Below are 20,920 nucleotides of genomic sequence, written 5' to 3'. Positions count from 1 at the left end.
TAAATATTGATATTAAGTTGTCTACATATTTGAGTTGCAGTGGATAAAGAGCTGTTAAGAGCAAGTTGTTTTTTAAAATTGGGTATACAAATATTAACATTTTGTTTATAACGAGTACAATAAGAGTGTTTTATACTGGCTATGTTATGCTTAAATCTATAAAAACTCATTAAAACATTTTTACAATATAATTCATGAAGGTTAGATACATTGAGTTCTGAATATGCAGATAAATTATTGTAATAAGTTAGATTTAATAATAAATATTTAATTAATCTATTTAAGGTAATTTTAAGACGATAAATATGAGAGTCAAAAGCTTGTCCCCAGATATACTTATACCATAGCTGACAACAGATTGTACCAATTATAAAAATATTATTCGTTTTATTTGTATATTAAAAATAAATCTAACCTCAGGAAAAATATAGAAGAATTTTTTATCGAATTTGTTAATTTAACAATATGGTGATTACTGATTCCATTTTAATTTATTATCAATGGTTAAACCTAAATATTTAATTACGTTAACTTGAATCAGTATTATAGGTACAGTTGATACTTGATGCCTCTTTTCCCATCAACATTCAAATGTTCAGCCACTCTGTTGTCTATTAAGCTCTTAAGCATTTGATAGGTAGTTAATTTAAACTTTGATAAATACCACTTTTTAAGATATGACCAATATTTATCAATATTTCAGTGTTAATGTTGCTTACAGGATCATCTATAAATATTAAGAAAATATAAATATAGTTGTTCAATTTAAGTAGTAATAATTTTATCTAATAAAAATTGACCACTCAACTAAACACTGTATTTAGTTCAGTGCTATTAACTAATGGAGATTACTTGGACTATTACTATGGATAGTTAGCTGACTGTCTTTTACTAATTGTTCAACATTTGGTAGAACACTAATTTCAGTCAATAAGCTTAATAAATTCTCAAATTCATTATCAGATTGTATTCAATTAAATGAATCTGAATATAAAATAGTTTTTTTATCAAATAATATTAATTTACAGTATCTAATTATTAAGTTGAAAATATTAAGTTATACGTTATTTCTACAAAACCTGTTGGTTCTGGTACTGCATTTACAATTCTTTTCAATCTTGTGTTAAATATGGAACCTAACTTGTCATCACTGTAATTTGAATCATAACTTTGGAATAATACTTTTTTAGTTGGTTTTTTATTTTTACCTGAACACTTAAATGGTAAATGTTAAAAAACAAATAAAAATATTTACTTATTAGTAATATTTGCACGCATAAAAATAAAAATTACATAAATGGGTGTTCAATGTTTGTTTTTCTTTCTTGGAGCCATTAGGAAGAACTTCCTCACGACTAGGTGCATTAAAACCTTTCTTTTTTTTACATTTTATACGTTTTTCAGTTGTATCTACTTCTGTTGGGCTAGTGCTAGTAGAACAAAAATTTAAAATTTTTTTCTTCACTAATGCATTCCTTATTTCTCTTTTAGTGTGTTTGGATAAACTAGAGCTTGGTTTAAACGCATATTTTGGCAATTTCTAATAACAAATAAAAATTTAATTGTTTTTTACTACCACAAAGTAATCATAAAAATAAGACACCTAGCTATACTTTAGCTAAGCTATACTAAAATGTCACTATGATATTGTTCTAATAGTATAAACATAATAGTTTACCTATTTCAATAGTGTATAAGTCCATTTTAATAAACAGTAACTTTATGCCTCTTTTCCCATTAACATTCAAATGTTCAGCCACTCTGTTGTCCATTATGATTTTGAGCATTTTATTTGTAATTTTTAATGAGTCCAGCGATCTTCCTTTTTTGCGAAGTACTCGGGCCTATGAATATTATGAGGTGTTAAATGGAATAATTATGTTGTATAGGTATTTTAAAAACTGACTATTATGTGTTATTGCCATTTTGTATTATTATTTTCATGTGCGTGTAACATAGACCTTATACCTTAGTATAAGCAGGGCCCGGTCACTGATAACAATTAACACGGTAAAAATACCCAACATTTAAAAGCGTGGCAGCCATCTTCCCGTTGGCTAATCAGTGTGACCATACCAGATAAAACAAAATGTTGAATACAATTTTTTCTAAAAATGTTTAGATATAATTATAATTATATTCAAATTACTTCTTATTTTCTTGCTTAAAATTTTTAGTTTAAAAATTGTCAACCGTATAAGATTGGTATAAATTAAATACATAATTAGGTAGGTATTCACATTAAATACATAGCCGAAAAAAATACACATTTAATTATATCAAAAACATATTTTATTTTTTTGAAGCTAAAATGCAACTGATTTAGTTTTGAAAGCTAATATACATGAGTGTTTGAAAACAAGCTTGAATAGTGGAGAGGTACTGTAAGAATATGGGTTAATAATAAGAGAATAGATTGAGGCGGCATGTTGAGAAAAGAAGAAATGATGAGAAAGACAAGACGGATGAGTCAAATTTGCAGGAAAAAGATAAAGAGGCTAGGTTATTACAAGAATAGGTATGTCATGTTGAGCAAAAATAAGAGTAATTGATTCCACTTGCATGGAATAAAGGCGAAGCTGGAGAAGCAGCAGAAGCAGAATGTGCAATATTCCTGAAAAATAAAACATAAATTAATATACATGACCAATATATAAGCCATGTTAAAATAATTAAATGATACTAATGAGATCACTTTACTGCCAGTGATGGCAGTGTCTTAGACAGATTTCTATCTTGTATATATTGACATTGTTAATTGTAGTTTGTAACTACACAAATATCTGTATACTATTTTCAAATATTTTTCCTATCCTGGTATCTAAAATACCTGTAAAATTATAACATTAAATATGTCATTATTTTTAAAATATTAGACAACACTTAATCTTAAATTAGACAAAAACATTTTTATTTATAATTTTTAATTTTTTTTAAAAATAAATTTAACACATTTTTTTTATTATTAAAAATTAGGCAAGTAAGTAAGTACTTATATGCCAAATTGTACAAATAAAAACAAAAAAATAACATCAATAATAAATAATAATTAAACAAACTTTTCCTAAAATATGATAAATATTACACTATGTCATCATTAATTATTACAAATGTTTTAGTATAGTCAGTTTTCTATTTTTAAATTGACGTTCAGATACTAATTCTCTATTTAAAAATTTAACAGAGGAAAATATTCTAAATCTTACAAATAACTTTGTTAAATAAACATAATCAAAATTTGGACATGGGTGCTTAAAAGGTACATTACATAAAAATTAATTTAATTTAGTAGCAATTCCTTTAGCAACTGCAAATAAAGAAAATCGTTGAATAAATATATTTTCAAGTTTAAATATATATTGATAAAAATCATTGTTGGGCATTTGAAGGTTACCATAAGTTGTCTGTGCAGTATTAGTGTATGCTTTAAAATAGCACAATAAAAATGCTTGGCCTAAATTTGTTTGATACCTACCATACTCTACACATAAATCACAGGTATGTTGACTTAAGAACTTGCTATACAAATAACCACAAACATAATTTAAAGCATTTTTTTCAGGTAAATTTAAGTGTCTATAGTCAACAGTACCAATTTTGAAATTGAAATATGTACTTTTTGATGAAGGTCCTGGCAATACAACATTGGTAGACTTGACTTCTTGGGGTTTCATATGACACAAAATCTCATTAATGTCTTTAATACAATTAGCATTGGGTGAATGTTGAAAATAGTTTAAACAAAACAAATTTCGAAAAGCTATATAAAATTGAACAGGAGTGGAATTTCGATTGTTTCGTTATAATAGATTCGTTATAATTCAAAATTACTTTATGTTAAGTCATGCTTTCAGTGTTACAAAGTTCTTAGATTTCCAGTTTTCATTGTTTTAGTGTGGTGACACTGAAAGCCTATTCGCATAGTTTTCATTGTATTTTGTTCGTCCGTTATTCAAAAAATTAGAACTATACACTTATAAAAAAAAAAAATTAAGACTAACGATTTTTAATTTTTTTTACTCCAATAAGAACAACTCATAAAGAATCTTGTATTTAATTTTTAAATTTTTTTTGTCATTCAAATTTTTTTTATCGACACTTCAAAAAAAAAAAATTCTCAGAAAAATTGAATTTGGTGAAAATTTCAAGTATTTACATTGATTAGTTTTTGTGTTATATTTATATATAAAATCGATTTTGTCGAAAACTGGTTTTGCGTAAAAATTTCCGTTTTCCCAATTTTTTTTTTTAAACTACTAGAAAATTTTGAGTTTTGACTTCTATAATGCACCAAGGGTATTCACTTTGCTATAGAAAACCACCCCTGAAGTTTGAAAATAAAGCATTATTTCGACAAGTTATGCTTTACACGAATACACAAAAAAAAATATATCATTGTAAAATCAATACATTCATCACTTCTTTCGGAATAAAAAACACCCGCTCTCTGTTTTTTTGAAAGGAATCTATAAATATAATATAAATATAAATATCTATAAATAGTATTCGATAACCAAAATAAACATTTATTTTTACAAACATAAATTTTTGTAATAATTATGTATTTATGTGATATAAAGCATATATCTCTTTTCTATGTAATGGGCCTTCATAAATTTAATTAATAATTTAAAATAAAAAAATAAAATGCCTTCACACAAAAGTTGTTCGTTTTGGAGTTGCACAAATAACAGCCGACGAAATCGAGGTTTAAGTTTTCATAAATTTCCATCACATGATAATTAGTAAGTGTATAGTTATTTTAATTACATACCTAGGTACTATAGTCTATAGTCAAATATCTATAAGGAGATTTTTTGGCCATTTTAAGGAGATATCACAGATTGTATACTAATACAATTATATAACCTGTGGTAGTTCATTAAGATTTTAATAATTTTAATAATTTTATACATTTCATACTTTCATAGAAATAATTGGTCAAAAATATTATTCATTCTGTAACCAGTAATATGAATAATTAGAATAAATAATTTATTAAAACGATAAATTATGAGTGTATCAGATACCTAATTGAATTGTAAAAAAATACATTTTAACACATTGCATTTTTTAAATACTTCTAATGGCTACATGGCATAATTACATGATTTAGTTAATGGAAAACATTAAATGAAGCACTACAATTTTTTAATGAATTGGAAATAAAAAATGCAATGAATAAACAACCTCCGTGCATCACAGGATGGATTGCAAATATAATATGTTTAAAACATTTATATCAAGATTTACATAAAAATTTTAATTTTGAGTACCTTTTAGTAAGACGCGTTTAAATTTAACTATATTTTTTAACTATTTAAATTGTTATGGAGAAGAATATTGTCATCTTTGATTGTGGCTAATTGGGAAAAAACTTCGGTGAATTTTTGTTCAAACGCGTCTAAATTCGTATTTTGTTTGTTAACGAGGTTTATCAGTTTAGATTGTTCAAATTTTAAGAGATTTAACTGTTTTAAGATCAACTTAACATCCGGTGAGGAAATATTGTCAGATTGGGTGTCCGATTTAGAGTCTTTTTCTGATTTTTTTGTACAGTTTGGACATGACCATTTTTTTTTTATAGAGATTAAATAGTCAAGATCGTCTTGATTAATTTTAACGCACTGCATGTGAAAAATACCATTACACGATAAACAGGTAATCGACCCGGTTTCACCTCGTTTTAAAGTAATCGCACAGATAACACACGAAACCATTATTAATATTAGAAACAGAGATAGGCGACGATACAACTAATTAACGCAATAAACGTGTGCACACGACAACGGCTCGACCGATTATATATATTATATAATATAATTATATTCACATAGGTAGTGCTTCATTTTATGTTGCCTACCCTCAGTCGTGAAGGCACTACTTATTTGTATAAAAAAAATAAGAGCTGACCGCGGCTACAATAAGACACTTAGCTATACTTTAGCTAAGCTATACTAAAATGTTACTATAATATTGTTCTAATAGTATAAACATAATAGTTTACCTATTTCAATAGTGTATAAGTCAATTTTAATAAACAGTAACTTTATACCTCTTTTCCCATCAACATTCAAATGTTCAGCTCCACTCTGTTGTCCAGTATAATCTTGAGCATTTGATAATATGCAGTTTTTTTGGAGTCAAGCGATTTTCCATTTTTTCGAAGTACTTGGGCCTATGAATATTATGAGGTGTTAAATGGAATAATTATGTTGTATAGGTATTTTAAAAACTGACTAGAATTATTTTATGTTCATTATTTGAATCCAAGGCCTTTAATTCCTCCATATTTTTGACAGGTATTTATAAATCAGATCTACCCCAATAGCTTTTACTCTTATCGTTCATCTTTTTGTTATTAATCATCTTTATAAAACCAACAACATACTCTTGGTTTTTAGCAAGGTCAACTTTTAATGATTCTATATCCTTTTTTAAAACATTTACCTGTTCTGAAACTGAGAAAAAAAATAACTATAGTATTATTAACTCAACAAGATATTTTTTTATTAAATTATCAATTTTTTAACCATTGATTTGAAAAATATATAAATTATATTTTTATACATAATTACAACATAATTTATATATAACACTTTCTAAAGGAGGGTTTTGATTATCTCCAAAACACCCCCTTGTATACTTTGTCATCGCCTTCATTAATATCATACAGGTAACATAATATGAGGTATATGTCTAAAAAAAAATACGATCTTTTTTAAGAGTAAAAATTATTTTATTTTACAAATTTAACAATTTTGAATTCAAAATTAAATTGTTAATTAAACAATTAATAATTTCATTGATAATCTGATTGACCTAAGGATAATGTTTGACATATTTATTTACAATATTGTAGCACAATTTTTAAATAAATAGCCAGACATTAAGGGATTGAATTGGATATTCAATATATTGAATAAATGAAAAATTTTAAAACAAATGTCTAGTGCAGGAATTTCAAACTTTTATAAACACTGTACCCCTTTTTATCAATACATTTTTTTGGGTACCCCTTCTTAGTTACTAAACTAAAATATATATAAAAAAAATAGGAGAGAAAACTTGATTATACTTTATACCATCAAAAAATACCAATATTTCAAGAGGTTCACTAACTGTTCCTACAATTAAAATCAGTGTTGTATAGCATTGCCAGAATTATATTTCCGTTTTAATATTTCTTCAATCTCTACTGAAGTTGAAGCTACCATCATAAAACTATTCTGTGAATCTTGGATTGAATATTTTATGATGGTTTTTTTTACCTTGTGAGTTGATGATCGACTTTTTATTTGTTGGCTCAAAAATTGCATGTAGAAGATACAGATTTATTGAACATTTAGAACCTAAAAAATAGAAAGATATTTATGAAAATTAATTCTGTGAAAGAAAATAATATGTGTAAGTTTAATAAATTATTAGAAAATAATGTAAGAACAATAGATCAAATTAAAAAAAAAAATTTAGTGACTAAATTTGACTGTTTTTTATCATATAATTGTGTAACTTTTTATTAGCTGCATCTTTTAGCCTATGATCAATCACCTTTTTATCTTAAGGTTATCAAAAATATGGAAATACCTAACCTAATATAACACTGGAAATCAATATCAACCTATAATAGTAAAACAGTTTTAAATTAGGATACTCACAAGTTTATACCCAAGTGGCTTCATATAATGAGGCCATGTATTTTGTAAATCTGTAGCTGAATAGTTTGATATTTTGAATAATTTTAGCCTGAACACTGTAGTTTTTTTTCCAAATGGATTCAATATCAGGCCATGACAATTCATCATGGTTCAATTGACTTATGTAAGTTACGGAATCTTCTTCAACCACTATTATTTAATAAAAATCCATACAGTAATTTAATTAAAAAATTTACAAATATATATTTCAATAATAGTTTATAGTCTTCATTTCCTAATTCATCATTGAATATTGCAGATGTCTGAGTAAGACTATTTTTCTCATGCTTACATTTTTTAGATGGGCTTTAAGAAACTAATCCATGTTTTTTTAAACTTCTTATTTTGCATATAGTTTCTCTTTTAGCGCTTTATTGTCAGTATCTCTTACAAAATATGTTTCCTACAACAAAAATTTTGATTTAAGACTTTTATCTATCAATATTTTTGAATTTATGTACAGTTTTAATTTTAATGTCAGTTATTATTATTCAACAACTTAAAAAAAAAAAAAACATGTCTATGATTTTGAGTTTGAGATAAATTACATTAATGTGTGATTTCTATTAGCAGTTATTGCTGCAACAATTTATTAAAGTTATATTAAAATATATTATTTTGGTTTAGAATATAAAAAGTAAATAGATTATTGTATGTTTTAAGGCTAGTATGATTTAAATACATAATTAACCATAACTATTAAAATATATATATTTATATTAATGTATGGCTAATAACCTAATTGTCAAATTTGAAACTTAATTTTAATAACCAATTTCTAATAATAAAAATAAAATTTAGATATATGCATAAGTACTGCAATAAGCGAATAGCGAATAGTGTCCCACAGCTGAACATAGGAAAAAAAATCATATAATTTATAGTGAAATTTATTGTATAAATATAAAAATATAGTTATTGGTTCTAAATATTATCACCCATTGGCCACCCACCAATATTATCCATAAGACAACCTAACCTTGGCAGACTCTCGAAAGAGGCTTTCTCCATGCAACTGATATATGCAGATAACGCACCAGTCACTGAATTTATAAAAACAATAATATAAACTTGATAAGTATCTATACTAGTTTTACTAAGCTATACTAAAATATCACTGTAGAACAATTTTGAGTAAAACGTGTTTTTTTACTTTGCATTTTATTAAAATCATAACAATTTGTATATTATAATTATTTAAATATGATATATGTTTTCCTGTGTAATTTTACCAGAAGAAATGAACATACCATTTTAAATAAAAATAGTTTATTAATATTATTGGGTTTAATAAAATTATAGCAGAGAGACTTAGCACTCTAAACCAGTGATTCTCATCCTTTAAGCGATCGTGGACCGGCAGATGATTATTAAGTAAAACTTATTGCCTTTAGTGTTCTACCACAAAAAATCAAAAACTTTTCCTTTTTTCCAAGTTCTGATTGCAGATTTATATATTAAATTAATGAAATGTTAAAAAAATACACGTACAAATAAAATAGTACTGATGAATATATTTTACTTTTATCCATAGATGGTTAACCTTTCAACAATACATAAAAAATATCATTTTTCCAATAAAATACGGACCAAAATAATTGTGGACCAACGGTTGAGAGCCACTGCTCTAAACAATATTGAGAATAAAAAAAAAAAAAATCTCATTTCATAATTTGATAAATAATATTAACCATTTTAAATGTCAATTATTCTGGTATAAAAAAAATATATAATACTATTAATCACACAAAAAATTATAATGAATATATAATGAATATCTTAATAGGTTTATTCAGAAATAATATCTTATAGGAGATTGTTACTTTACATTTTTAGATTAAAACTAAATATATAAAATTCCTTAATATTATTTAAATCTATCTATAAATGACATCTCTAAAATGAAAATAAATTTTTTAAGGAATTAAAAATAAAATACTAAATATTTGAACAAAATATTTAAATTATATATTTATAAACATTATTGGTAAAATTGTTTTATTTATTTTAGTACATATATAATAAAATTTCAATCAATTATACTAAATTATCACATTTAGGGTTAAGTCATTTATTAATTAAGTATTCACTTTTTTGAGTCGTCTGAATGGTACTATATGAGGTTCTGAAATAAAATAAATGGCAATATTACATTTTTTAATACATATATAGTAATACTATTTGATATTTATAAGACATGTAAACAAATAATCTTAAATATAATTTTATAAATTTACCTATTAAAAATATAATAAAATAGACAAATATATTAAGTACCTATTTTAATTCAATACTTGGTATATTTTTTAGAAACCAGATTTTATTGTTTATGAATATACATAAGTAGTTTGATAGTAATTAAGAAATGTCAATAATTTGTTTATTATATAATGAATTTTTATTCCTACATAAATAGGTAATAAAAATTCATTAAAAACAAAAATAATCCATAATCAAATTAATAATTATGCATACCTGGATCATATCTCATGTAATGCATCCAACCAGATGTCATTTGAATGCCAAGATTTCTCCACTCGGTTTCAGTCATTAAATGAGTCTTAGGTAACTGTTTGGCCATGTCTTCTGGTAAGATTACATGCCTATCATAAACGATGATCAACAATCATTCAAATATAAAAAATTAACAAAAAAATCAGTTGGAGCGCAGTAACATACCTATAAATATACACATTGTCTTCATATTTTGTTGAATACTGTATGTCTCCTCTGGACGTCATGTTGGCTGACAATTATTGAAATGTGGCAAAGAGTCTAGGACATTAATAATTGTTACAAAGTTAAAAACCTTGGTGACATGGCCTACATATCTTATATTATAATAGTATTATAATAATTGTATAATAAATCACTTATCAGAAGATATTTACCTGTACAAAAAAAAAATAATTATTATTAAAATGCAATCTATTATGGTAATAAACAACTATCAAAATATAAATAAAATAATAGGTAAATCATCATTAAAGTATGGAACATAACAAACATTTTGGCGGCAAAATGAATAATGAAAAACGAAACACATGGCCGGAACTGATAATAACTGAACACGTGTTGTTAATATGGTATCACACTTGTACAAAATTGATAGTATTATCGGATATTTGAAAAATTAATAATTTATGCATAAAAAATGTTGCATTATGATTTATGATGAGGCTAAAGTTCAAACGGTGACTACTTAGTACTTACCAATATTATATAAATTATAATTATTATTATATATTGAAGTGTCCTTTATAGATTGGTTAATTTTTAATTCTTTATTGTCATGTTACGTTTATTTTGTACCAAACCGTTCAATTTGTCAACATTACGTTCCTTCATTCCTAGGTAAGTATTTAGGTTACAAGTCAAAAAATTCAACTACAAAACCTGGGACTTATACCTTTAAAATATGATAACAAATAATTGAGTCTATTTTTTTACTAGTAAAAATTTATTTATTATACTATATCAGGAATATTAACTATTACATACCCGAGTATTGGTACCTAATAAATAAAATACTGTTAGGCGATAGGTAATTCAATTGATTTTGGATTATTAGTTTATTATGTTTACTAAAGATGTTGGCCAACCATTTAGTTTTCACAAATCCATCATCTCATATCAGGTCAATACATTCAAAATTATTTAATTTAATGAATTATTGGATATGATTTTATTTAACTCAGTAGTTGAATATTTCATAGGTATTCTAAGTGTATAATTACCTAATTTAATAAAATATTTATTTTGTATTGTGCTATAGACAACCAATTAGAAATTATTCATCATTTATCAAAAATGCACCAGGCAAAAAACCGATTCCTGTATCGCCAATTAATTTAAACAAATTAAATCCTACATGGATGCTTGTTGGATCTGCAGGATATATTGGATGTAGATATTTACTTGATGGAAGTAATATAGTACATTGTCAACAGAAAGAATTAGAAAAAACGTCAGGCAACCATTTTGATTGGAATAAGTTATTGTCTTATTTGTCACCAGATGTACTTAACTTAATAGCTGCTATTGTAGTAAGTATATTAATTAGTAATTACTTTGGCTATTTGATAAAATAGATCGATGTAAAATTGTTATACCTTATCATATATTTATTATTAATTTTTATTATAGCCATATACCTAAGGACAGTTAATAATCTAAGTTTTTTTTAATGAATTAATTATTTTCAGGCTGCATTCATTGTTGCTCTGTGCAATTTAAGTATTCCAATGAACTTACAACATGTTATTAATACTATACTCAAGTTTGCAAAGGATGAAGTACCATTTGATTTTAAAAAACTTACTGACCCATTATGCAAACTATTAGCTCTTTACATAATGCAGGTAAAATGTTAGCAAAATATTTGATTTTAAAACAATAATAATTTTTTAACAATATTTTGCTTAGGGTCTATCGACATTTATATGTATAAGTATGCTGTCAAAAGTTGGAGAAAATGTTGCCATACGTATGAAGTATAATCTTTTTTCATCTATACTTCAACAGGAGTTGGAATTTTTTGATAAAACACGTACAGGTGATATTTTACAAAGGTAAATTTTTCATAAATAATAATTACTTATTATGATGAATTAAAATATTTTGTATTTATGTATAAAGTAAAACCAAACATTTTTTACATATTGAATAGTAAACTGTGTTGAATTATAAATGGAATTCATGACAATATTGTATTATTATCATACATTTTACATTTTTTTTTAAATATTTTGAATTCAGTTGTAACATTTATTATTTAATTCATTTATAATAAATAGATTTTGTAATAATGATTAATTCTAGACTTGTAATTTAAATGTTTTAAATATTTATTTACAGGTTAACAACTGATGTACAAGATTTTAAAAGTTCTTTTAAACTAATAATAATACAAGGCCTCAAAACTGTTACCCAAGTACGTAGGTTAGAAACAAGTTTCTTTCAAAGATTTTATTTTATAATCAATTTATTTTTTGTTATTAATTTTTGTATATAATTTAGTTAATTGGCGGAGTATATGCTCTATACAACACATCACCAGAAATGACTGGAGCTGTAGCTATTATTTTACCAACTATTATTGTTATAGGCACATTCTTTGGTTCTATTTTGAGAAAACTTAGCAAACTGGCTCAAGAACAAGTATTTACATTTAAATACAACTAAATTATTTATGTATATTATTTTTATTTATTATATTCACAGGGTACTAAATCTACAATAATAGCTGAAGAAGTAATTGGAAATATGAGAACTGTTCGTGCCTTTGCATCTGAATCTACAGAATGTGAAAGATTTTTAACAGAAATTGAAAACAATGGATTATTGCACAAGAAATTAGGCTATGGCATTGGTCTTTTTCAAGTATGTACACCTATTTATTAAACTCTTAAAATATTTAAACTATTATTTATAAATAGTATTTATGTTTTTAGGCAAGTTCTAATGTATTTCTCAATGGCATTGTTTTGGGAACAATAATCCTTGGTGGACAACTTATGACAACCACCCGTCTTGACCCTGGACAGCTTATGTCTTTTCTAATGGTTACTCAAATGCTTCAACATTCTTTAGGACAATTTTCATTGTTATTTGGTCATTATGTAAAAGGTGTCTCAGCAGGATCCAGAATATTTGAAGTAAACTATACTAATTTTTCAGTTTTTTACTATTAAACTTTATAATTTATACTAAATTGAGGACAAGAATGTCCACTCAAATGACAAAAACTGCTCGAGCATATCTCATAATGAGTGCTGTTGTGTATCGTAAGACAACCAGCAACCAACCACAATGCATCTGCATTTTGACAGTTCAGTATGCAAATTTTGGCATTATTAAACTGAATTTAGTATAATTACCAAAGACCTACATGGGCCAGACTAAGCCTGGACCGGTCCGGAATTGGCCCGGCTCAGGGAGCTTTAGGGCCGGGCTGGACCATAAAATTCTAGGCCGGACCGGGCATTTTTTTGGACAAAAATTAACGAGCCGGATCAGGCCGGACTTAAATGTAGTTGAAGTCAGGTCGGACCGGGCTTCTATGAAAAATGGAGAATTGTTCTACAAATTTAGTAATAATATATATTATTTAATTTTTTATTCAAAGGACTTAATGTACCTATAAATAATAAAGTGATATTTGATATTGAAGAATTTTTATATATCATTTATATTAAATGTTTTTATTATAAATATGTTGTTATAACTTATAAGTAAATTATAATTATTGTTTATGAATACAATATTAAAAAAAAAAAAAAAAAAACATAAAAAATTGACCTATCTGGGCCGGGCTTACTTAAAAAAATTACCGGGCTGATAATTTTTAAACTATATTAATACCTATTTTTATTTATTCAACTGGATTAATTGTGTATATTTATATTTTTCAGTATATTAATAAGAGTCCTAAAACATTGATTAATGAAGGAATTAAGATTCCACATCATTCTTTTAAACCAGAAATTGAATTTAAAGATATCACATTTTCATATCCAACCAGACCTGAACAAGTAATGTTGACATTATTGTATATAAAGTAATGAAACTTAATACTTTGATACAGCCATGGCTTACTATTGTGGGTCATAGAAATATATTAAAAGTTAGAGAATTAAAATACATTGTTCATGGATTTTAATTCCATGAGTTAATACGCCAAACACTGATATGTAGTATCCTAGATTCCTAGCCACCTAACACAAATAGCTCAAATTTTTTGGAGGGGAACTAAGTCTCTCCCATAATATTTAAAAAAAATAACATTCGTTTAGTACTATTTACCTAATTTTAACTGTAAAAAATTTTTCTACCTAAATATCACCCCCCCCCCTATTTTTGCCAATGGAGCAACGATATACTCTTAGTATCTCAACTTTGATATTTTTCTATGCAGGGTATTGTATGATTGAGGAAATAATTTATATTATTGAAACATAATTCTATAGGTTATATTAAAAGACTTCAATCTTACTCTACCTCCTGGTAAAGTGGTTGCTGTTGTTGGATCTTCTGGCAATGGTAAATCTACTATTGCTGCGCTTCTCATGAGGTACATATTTTTGTTATTTTTTTTTTTTAATAAATTATTACTACCTTTTTGTTTGTATTGTTCATAGATTTTATGATGTTAATTCAGGAAGTATAATAATTGATGGTGTAGACATTAAAGAAATTGATCAGACTTGGTTACGTAAGAAAGTAATTGGATTAATTAATCAAGAACCAATACTGTTTGCCATGTCTATCTTAGAAAACATACGCTATGGAAAGCCTGAGGCAACAGATATCGAGGTAAAAAAAATATTAACTGACTAAACAATTAAAATCTGAATTGTAATTTGAATTTTTAGGTTATTGAAGCAGCAAAAATAGCAAATGCTGATTCTTTTATAACTTCTTTTCCTAATGGCTATAATACAATTGTTGGAGAACGAGGTATAACAGTTTCGGGAGGACAAAAACAAAGAATTGCAATAGCAAGAGCTATTTTGAAAAATCCAGCAATACTTATATTAGATGAAGCAACAAGGTTTGTTAAAATATCAATTATGAATTTTTGTATGTAGTATAAATATGAAATTTTAAATTTGTAAATTTATAGTCTAATTAAAATAAAATTGATCTTTTCTATCAATCATTTCTTAGTGGTCAAGCCGTACCTCATAAGGGTCTATGCACTCTATGTTAATTTTTCATTTAATTTATTGTATAATTCCTGTAGATAGTGTTAAATATTTCTTATCTGAGTGATTATCAAAGATCATTGTAATTTTGAACAGAATATCAAGAAGTATTATTAATTATATTAGGTAATTATTAACTGCCAGTTTCTACTCTAAACCAACTTTAGGTTACAAAAGTAATAACTCAAAATCTTTTAAGAAAATAACGACTTAAACTTTAGTAAATATATTTATAAATTGATAAAAGTATTATTAATATAAATTTAATAAAAAATTAAATATATACAATCTTTTCTGGTGATTGTGAAACCAGTTTCTTTATGAACTATATTAATATACTATTATACTAATTTTCTTGATAAAATGTTATGAATTTGAAACTTCATTTTTGTACTTTGTATTATAAGATTACTGTAAGGCAAAACAAATTTATTATAATCATGAAAAATTTTGTTTATTTATAGTGCACTTGATACAGAATCTGAAATGCATGTGCAATCAGCATTAGAATCAGTAACAAAAGGAAAAACAGTTTTAGTAATTGCTCATCGATTAAGCACTGTAAAGAATGCAGATGTAATTGTAGTTTTGAATAAAGGTGAAATTGTTGAAGTAAGTTGTTGATATTTTGAGTAACTACTTAAAATTCATAAACATGGAAAATAAATTAATGATAATCCTAAGGTTTATACATTAAACTATTATTATTAATTAAATCAGAAAAATATTAGAACAAATTATATATAAATACATATAATTTAAATTAACTATTTATCTGAAAGTATTTCCCTGCAACTCAGGTTCAGTTAACACTCATCACTTAATTCTCTCATATTTTTTATGTTTTTATCATTTATTATTAAATTTATACTGTATTCCACAGATAAAAGAGGTATTTATGCTATTTAGTATATATATTTGGAACTTACTTGTTTTATACTGTTTGTTATAATCCTTATAGTATTATGTATGATATTCCCTCATGTAATATTATATGAAGTACTTCAGTTATCCAGTAATTTTCATCAGTAAAATATTTTATTGAAAATGAAGTAACATGAACTTCTAATAAATGTATAATAACATGCATGAATGACAATTTGTCAGCAATAATTGTTCTGCAAAACGTTAATATAATTCAAATTTCAAATACAAGAGAAATAAAAATACATGAGATACTTAAGTTAAAATAATAATAAATAACCTAGATATTTATACCTGTAATTATTCAATTTTCAAAAAAAGTTAAAAACTAAGATTTTCTCTAATACTTTTATATTTTATAATTTTACTGATATTTTTCCTTTTTAAATAATTATATTTTAGCTAACTAATAAATAATAATATTTATATTCTTAGGTTGGGGATCATAACACCTTATTGAAAAAAAAAGGATTTTATTGGAATCTAATGAATCAACAAACATCAGACAAAGCGAGTGCGGCATAAATTATACAAGGCAAAGTTAAATAGAAAAAATACTTTGTTTAGGTTAGGTAATATTGGTTGTTCTAGATATTTTAGTGATTTAGTTTTAATTAATTAATATTTATTTGTTTATTAAGTGTTATAAAATTTTAAATGAATACAATCTCAAATTATTATTATGGCATAGAACTATAGAATAGTTAAAACCAATGATCTAATAAAAAAGTTAATTTTAAATTACTTGAAAAAAAATAATATTTAAGAAACCATATTAAATAGTACATATTTTGAAATGTTTTGTTTACTTATTTGTTATTAGGTACTTAAAATTGTATCAAATTAAATTTTTATATGAGTTGTTTATTTATTGTTGAATAATAAATTATGCTATATTATTTACAAGTGTTAAATGTCATAGTCACAGAATAAATAAAATTAATTTCAATATTTTATTTATTCTGTGGTATCGTCATTTGGACCACATAAGATATTCAAGATAATAATATGTGTATTTAAAATCCAATATTGTGATTTAGCGTATTTCTTAAATTGGTGGGCCTAAAATAGATACATTCATTTTAAACAGGGTTTGTGACTTATATAAAAAAAAATGCAATCAATTATTTCATATCTACTTTATATATTAACCAGTGTATTAATATTATATTGTTTATGTAATATTTCAATTTTATATTTTTGTTAATAAACTGTAAAAGTTGTGGAACAATTTTTTACCATTAAAACTTACCTGTAGTCCTGAAATGTGTTATACATAAAATAATTTGGTATGAACAACTATTAAAATATCATAATAATATTCATTAATTAAAAATTATACGTGTTTTTGTATTAATTTTAAAATATATATCACTGATGTATTATTATTTAAAAAAGAGGTATTTATATTTACCTTTCTCTAAAAAAAAATTTATATTTTTGTATTTACATTTACTTATTAGTTATTACTGATCAGTATATTACTTTAATAATATTTATAATTTAACAGTCTTCACTATTTGTATGAGATGCATTAGAATATAAGATTACTAATATATTTAATTAATATTAATTTAATTGAAATCAAATTAAACACCAATTTTTAATTTTTAATAATGGCAAATAGGTAGATATTTTTTATGAAACTGATACAGCATGCCAAACTAATAGGTAATATATTTATTTATATAATATTGGGTAATATAATTTATTATTATTTATTATATATCAATACCATATAATATGTTTAATTTTTATTACATTTAGTACCTATATTTTACTATTTTCGCAGTATGAAAATTGATAGGTACAATAAGTAGGTTGTAAATCATAATATTAAAGTAATTTTCAGTCATAATCATTTTTATTTAATAAACGACACGACAAATTCAAACTAACATAACAAACATACGAAAAGTTGTGAAAGTACAAAACATTAACAAGTAGTATACATTATAAGTGTAAAAAAAGTATTAAAGTATTACGAACATCTAAATGAATAGAGTTCGCGCGCCGGGACGCGAATCGAGGATAGTGAACGATTTAATACTTCTTGTATTCGCTGCTGCCGGAATAGCTTGTCGACGGTGGTCCGTATGAGGAACTGATGCCCGACGATGAGCTGTATCCGCTGCCGGACTGGATGCTGGAGTAATCGGACGAGGCCGACGAGTATGATGATGGAGCGGCGGCGCTGTAAGATGTGGAAGAGTATGATGGAGCGGCGGCACTGTAAGACGATGCCGAGTATGATGGAGCGGCGGCGCTGTAAGACGATGCCGAGTATGATGGAGCGGCGGCGCTGTAAGTCGCGGAAGAGTATGATGGAGCGGCGGCGCTGTAAGACGATGCCGAGTATGATGGAGCGGCGGCGCTGTAAGTCGCGGAAGAGTATGATGGAGCGGCGGCGCTGTAAGACGCGGCAGAGTATGATGGAGCGGCGGCGCTGTAAGACGCGGCAGAGTATGATGGAGCGGCGGCGCCGTAAGACGCTGATGAGTAAGATGGTGCGCTCAAGGCAATGCTAGCTGCTGGTGCGGCGTAAGATTCCGATGCGTAAGCTGGTGCTGAGGCGATGCTGATGGCTGGAGCTGGAGCAGAGACGGCGTACGAAGCTGGAGCAGAGATGGCGTACGAAGCTGGAGCTGGAGCAGCGACGGCGTAAGAGACTGGAGCTGGGGCGACGACTGGGGTCGGGACGGAGTATGGGACAGCTTGTTGTACTTCTACTGGGTATGGCTGTGGCACTGGGTATGGCACTGGTCTGCTGACGGTGACTGGAACTGGGTGGGGCACGCTGACTGGGACAGCCCTGGGAACATCGACTGGGTATGGTCTGTTGACGGTGACGGGAACTGGGTGAGGTACGCTGACTGGGACGGCTCTAGGTACAGACACTGGCACGGGTTGTGCGACCGGTACGGGCACGTGACGGGTCACTGGAACGGCGTATGGCTGTGGTACGGACACGGACACGACCTGGTTGGAAGTGCTGACTCTGGTTGGCACGGAAGAAGCGGCTGAGATACCGTAACCGTAAGACGGAGCAGCTATTCCATAACCAGAAGAGGCGGCGTAGCCAAGACCGATCGGGGCGGCGGAGTAACCGAGTCCAGCGGAGGAAGCGTATCCGAGTCCGGCGGAGGAAGCGTATCCGAGTCCGGCTGAGTAACCGTGACCAGCCAAGGAAGAATATCCGAGACTAGCTGGGGCAGCGTATCCGTAGCTAGCTGGAGCGGAGTATCCGTAGCTGGCTGGAGCGGAGTATCCGTAGCTAGAGGGAGCGGCATATGAGTGGCTGATGGGGGAGGCGAGGCCGATACCGGGTGAGTATGAAGGCAGACCGGAACCGTATCCGTATGACCCGGAGTATCCGGATAGACCGGAGAGTCCGTACGACGATGATCCTGAAAGGCCTAAGCTTCTCTTGTTGGTCTGTTTGTTATCGGTCTTTGCATCCTCAGCAACACAGTGAGCTATTAAAGCCAAACCGACAACACAAGCCTGTTGAAAAAAAAAATGTTATAATACAATGAACTGGTAGGTAGCGATGATTCACATAAACGTATTACAAATCGATATAAAAAAAAGACATTATATCAAGTTGATAGAACTGCGGAGTATTTGGAATTGTAAATGAAATAATAAATACAATTCGGTTTTACTAAGTTTTTTTTTGCGGTGCACAACTTACCTTGAAGAATTTCATGATGATGGTTATGATGGTATTGGTATGATTGCCACTGATACAACTGATGCCAAACACTGGCTCGCTAGGGCTTTTATAATTCTGCCGAGATACCGGTATTGTTTTTTCTTTTGCTTCACACTCCCCTCTGACTCGGTTAATCGTCCGTAATCATCCAAAATGACACTTTCTCCGCGACAAGAATATACGCACACACTGTAGTTACGTCATGGTGGGGTGGTCAGTTTAGATCAGGACCAGTTTTCGCGATTATAGCCATCGCATTTCGAAGATGTCACCCGGCTGTATCCGAAATTGTGTAACCGATTTATTTTAATGGTAATATGGTACAGTATACGTATCCACGACTGTACCCACGTCCATAACTGACCGACGAGTTTGGCAACAATTTCACCTTTTTTTTTCAAACCTATAGTATATCCGTGAATCCGTTTATGTTGATATCTTAAAACGCGTGGATATGAAATTAGTATACGTCCAGGCGTTTTAATGTTATAAGCTGATATAAAATGTATAATTATTGATACCATACTATGTGAGTTGATTATTAATTAATTTGTAATAATAAATATAAAGTGTGAAATCCGAATTATCTTATGTAAAATATAAAAATTTAAATATCATTTTTAACAACATTAAATTGTCTAAATTCATATTGATAGGTAGGTTATTATCCAAGGCGATTCTTCTACATGAAACGCAAAGTAAATGCAAGTACTCATTTCGTTGGAACGTATTAAGTTTTCGGAAATATTTTTTTTTACTTAATTCGAATTTATTGCAAGACAGCATTTTTGAAAATAAAATTATATTTTTACATTTTACCATTTTTTTTAATAACAATATTTACAAGTATTTATAATTACATATTATATCTAAAAATA

General features: G+C 27.7%; 3 protein-coding genes and 1 long non-coding RNA gene across 4 annotated transcripts; 1 reads left to right on the top strand and 3 right to left on the bottom strand.

Annotated features, from left to right (window-relative positions):
* Window positions 1-266: 266 nt before the first annotated feature.
* On the bottom strand, window positions 267-2,017 carry LOC132929806 (uncharacterized). The gene is made up of 5 exons (XR_009662159.1): window positions 1,907-2,017; window positions 1,679-1,844; window positions 1,294-1,540; window positions 1,080-1,215; window positions 267-727 (listed from the first exon to the last, which is right to left on the bottom strand). It is a non-coding gene; the product is annotated as an uncharacterized LOC132929806 (long non-coding RNA).
* A 7,174-nt stretch (window positions 2,018-9,191) lies between these two features.
* LOC132928621 (cyclin-dependent kinases regulatory subunit-like) lies at window positions 9,192-10,741 on the bottom strand. Its single transcript, XM_060993425.1, has 4 exons — window positions 10,589-10,741; window positions 10,377-10,472; window positions 10,173-10,300; window positions 9,192-9,822 (listed from the first exon to the last, which is right to left on the bottom strand). The coding sequence occupies exons 2-4, from the start codon at window positions 10,436-10,438 to the stop codon at window positions 9,776-9,778; spliced, it is 237 nt and encodes a 78-aa protein (XP_060849408.1). The 5' UTR covers window positions 10,439-10,472; window positions 10,589-10,741; the 3' UTR covers window positions 9,192-9,775.
* Window positions 10,742-10,844: 103 nt separating this feature from the next.
* Window positions 10,845-17,558, top strand: LOC132928619 (mitochondrial potassium channel ATP-binding subunit). Its single transcript, XM_060993424.1, has 14 exons — window positions 10,845-11,051; window positions 11,473-11,743; window positions 11,903-12,058; window positions 12,123-12,268; window positions 12,555-12,630; window positions 12,717-12,857; window positions 12,921-13,079; window positions 13,151-13,354; window positions 14,111-14,230; window positions 14,666-14,769; window positions 14,837-15,011; window positions 15,071-15,249; window positions 15,868-16,015; window positions 16,763-17,558. Exons 1-14 carry the CDS (start codon window positions 10,990-10,992, stop codon window positions 16,850-16,852), a joined length of 2,031 nt encoding a protein of 676 aa, XP_060849407.1. The 5' UTR covers window positions 10,845-10,989; the 3' UTR covers window positions 16,853-17,558.
* A 614-nt stretch (window positions 17,559-18,172) lies between these two features.
* Window positions 18,173-20,183, bottom strand: LOC132928687 (BCL-6 corepressor-like protein 1; the record flags this gene model as incomplete). The annotated part of the gene is made up of 2 exons (XM_060993525.1): window positions 18,173-19,831; window positions 20,022-20,183. Coding segments are annotated over 2 exons (1,623 nt in total), but the record flags the coding sequence as incomplete, so codon positions are not given.
* Window positions 20,184-20,920: the final 737 nt, after the last annotated feature.

This window comes from Rhopalosiphum padi, chromosome 4, assembly GCF_020882245.1.
Source record: "Rhopalosiphum padi isolate XX-2018 chromosome 4, ASM2088224v1, whole genome shotgun sequence".
Lineage (NCBI taxonomy): Eukaryota > Metazoa > Arthropoda > Insecta > Hemiptera > Aphididae > Rhopalosiphum > Rhopalosiphum padi.
The sequence above is the reverse complement of the archived record's forward strand: the minus strand, read 5'-3'. Positions and strand labels throughout refer to the sequence as shown.

What these genes read in the sequence shown, in the direction of transcription:
- LOC132928621 (XM_060993425.1), bottom strand. Translation starts at nt 10,438, where the DNA reads ATGACGTCCAGAGGAGACATACAGTATTCAACAAAATATGAAGACAAT. An exon ending in GACAATGTGTATATTTATAG is followed by an intron (nt 10,301 to 10,376) that starts GTATGTTACTGC and finishes CGTTTATGATAG; the next exon opens with GCATGTAATCTTACCAGAAG. An exon ending in TTACATGAGATATGATCCAG is followed by an intron (nt 9,823 to 10,172) that starts GTATGCATAATT and finishes ATTTTATTTCAG; the next exon opens with AACCTCATATAGTACCATTC.
- LOC132928619 (XM_060993424.1), top strand. Translation starts at nt 10,990, where the DNA reads ATGTTACGTTTATTTTGTACCAAACCGTTCAATTTGTCAACATTACGT. An exon ending in ACTTAATAGCTGCTATTGTA is followed by an intron (nt 11,744 to 11,902) that starts GTAAGTATATTA and finishes AATTATTTTCAG; the next exon opens with GCTGCATTCATTGTTGCTCT. An exon ending in GCAAACTGGCTCAAGAACAA is followed by an intron (nt 12,858 to 12,920) that starts GTATTTACATTT and finishes TTATATTCACAG; the next exon opens with GGTACTAAATCTACAATAAT.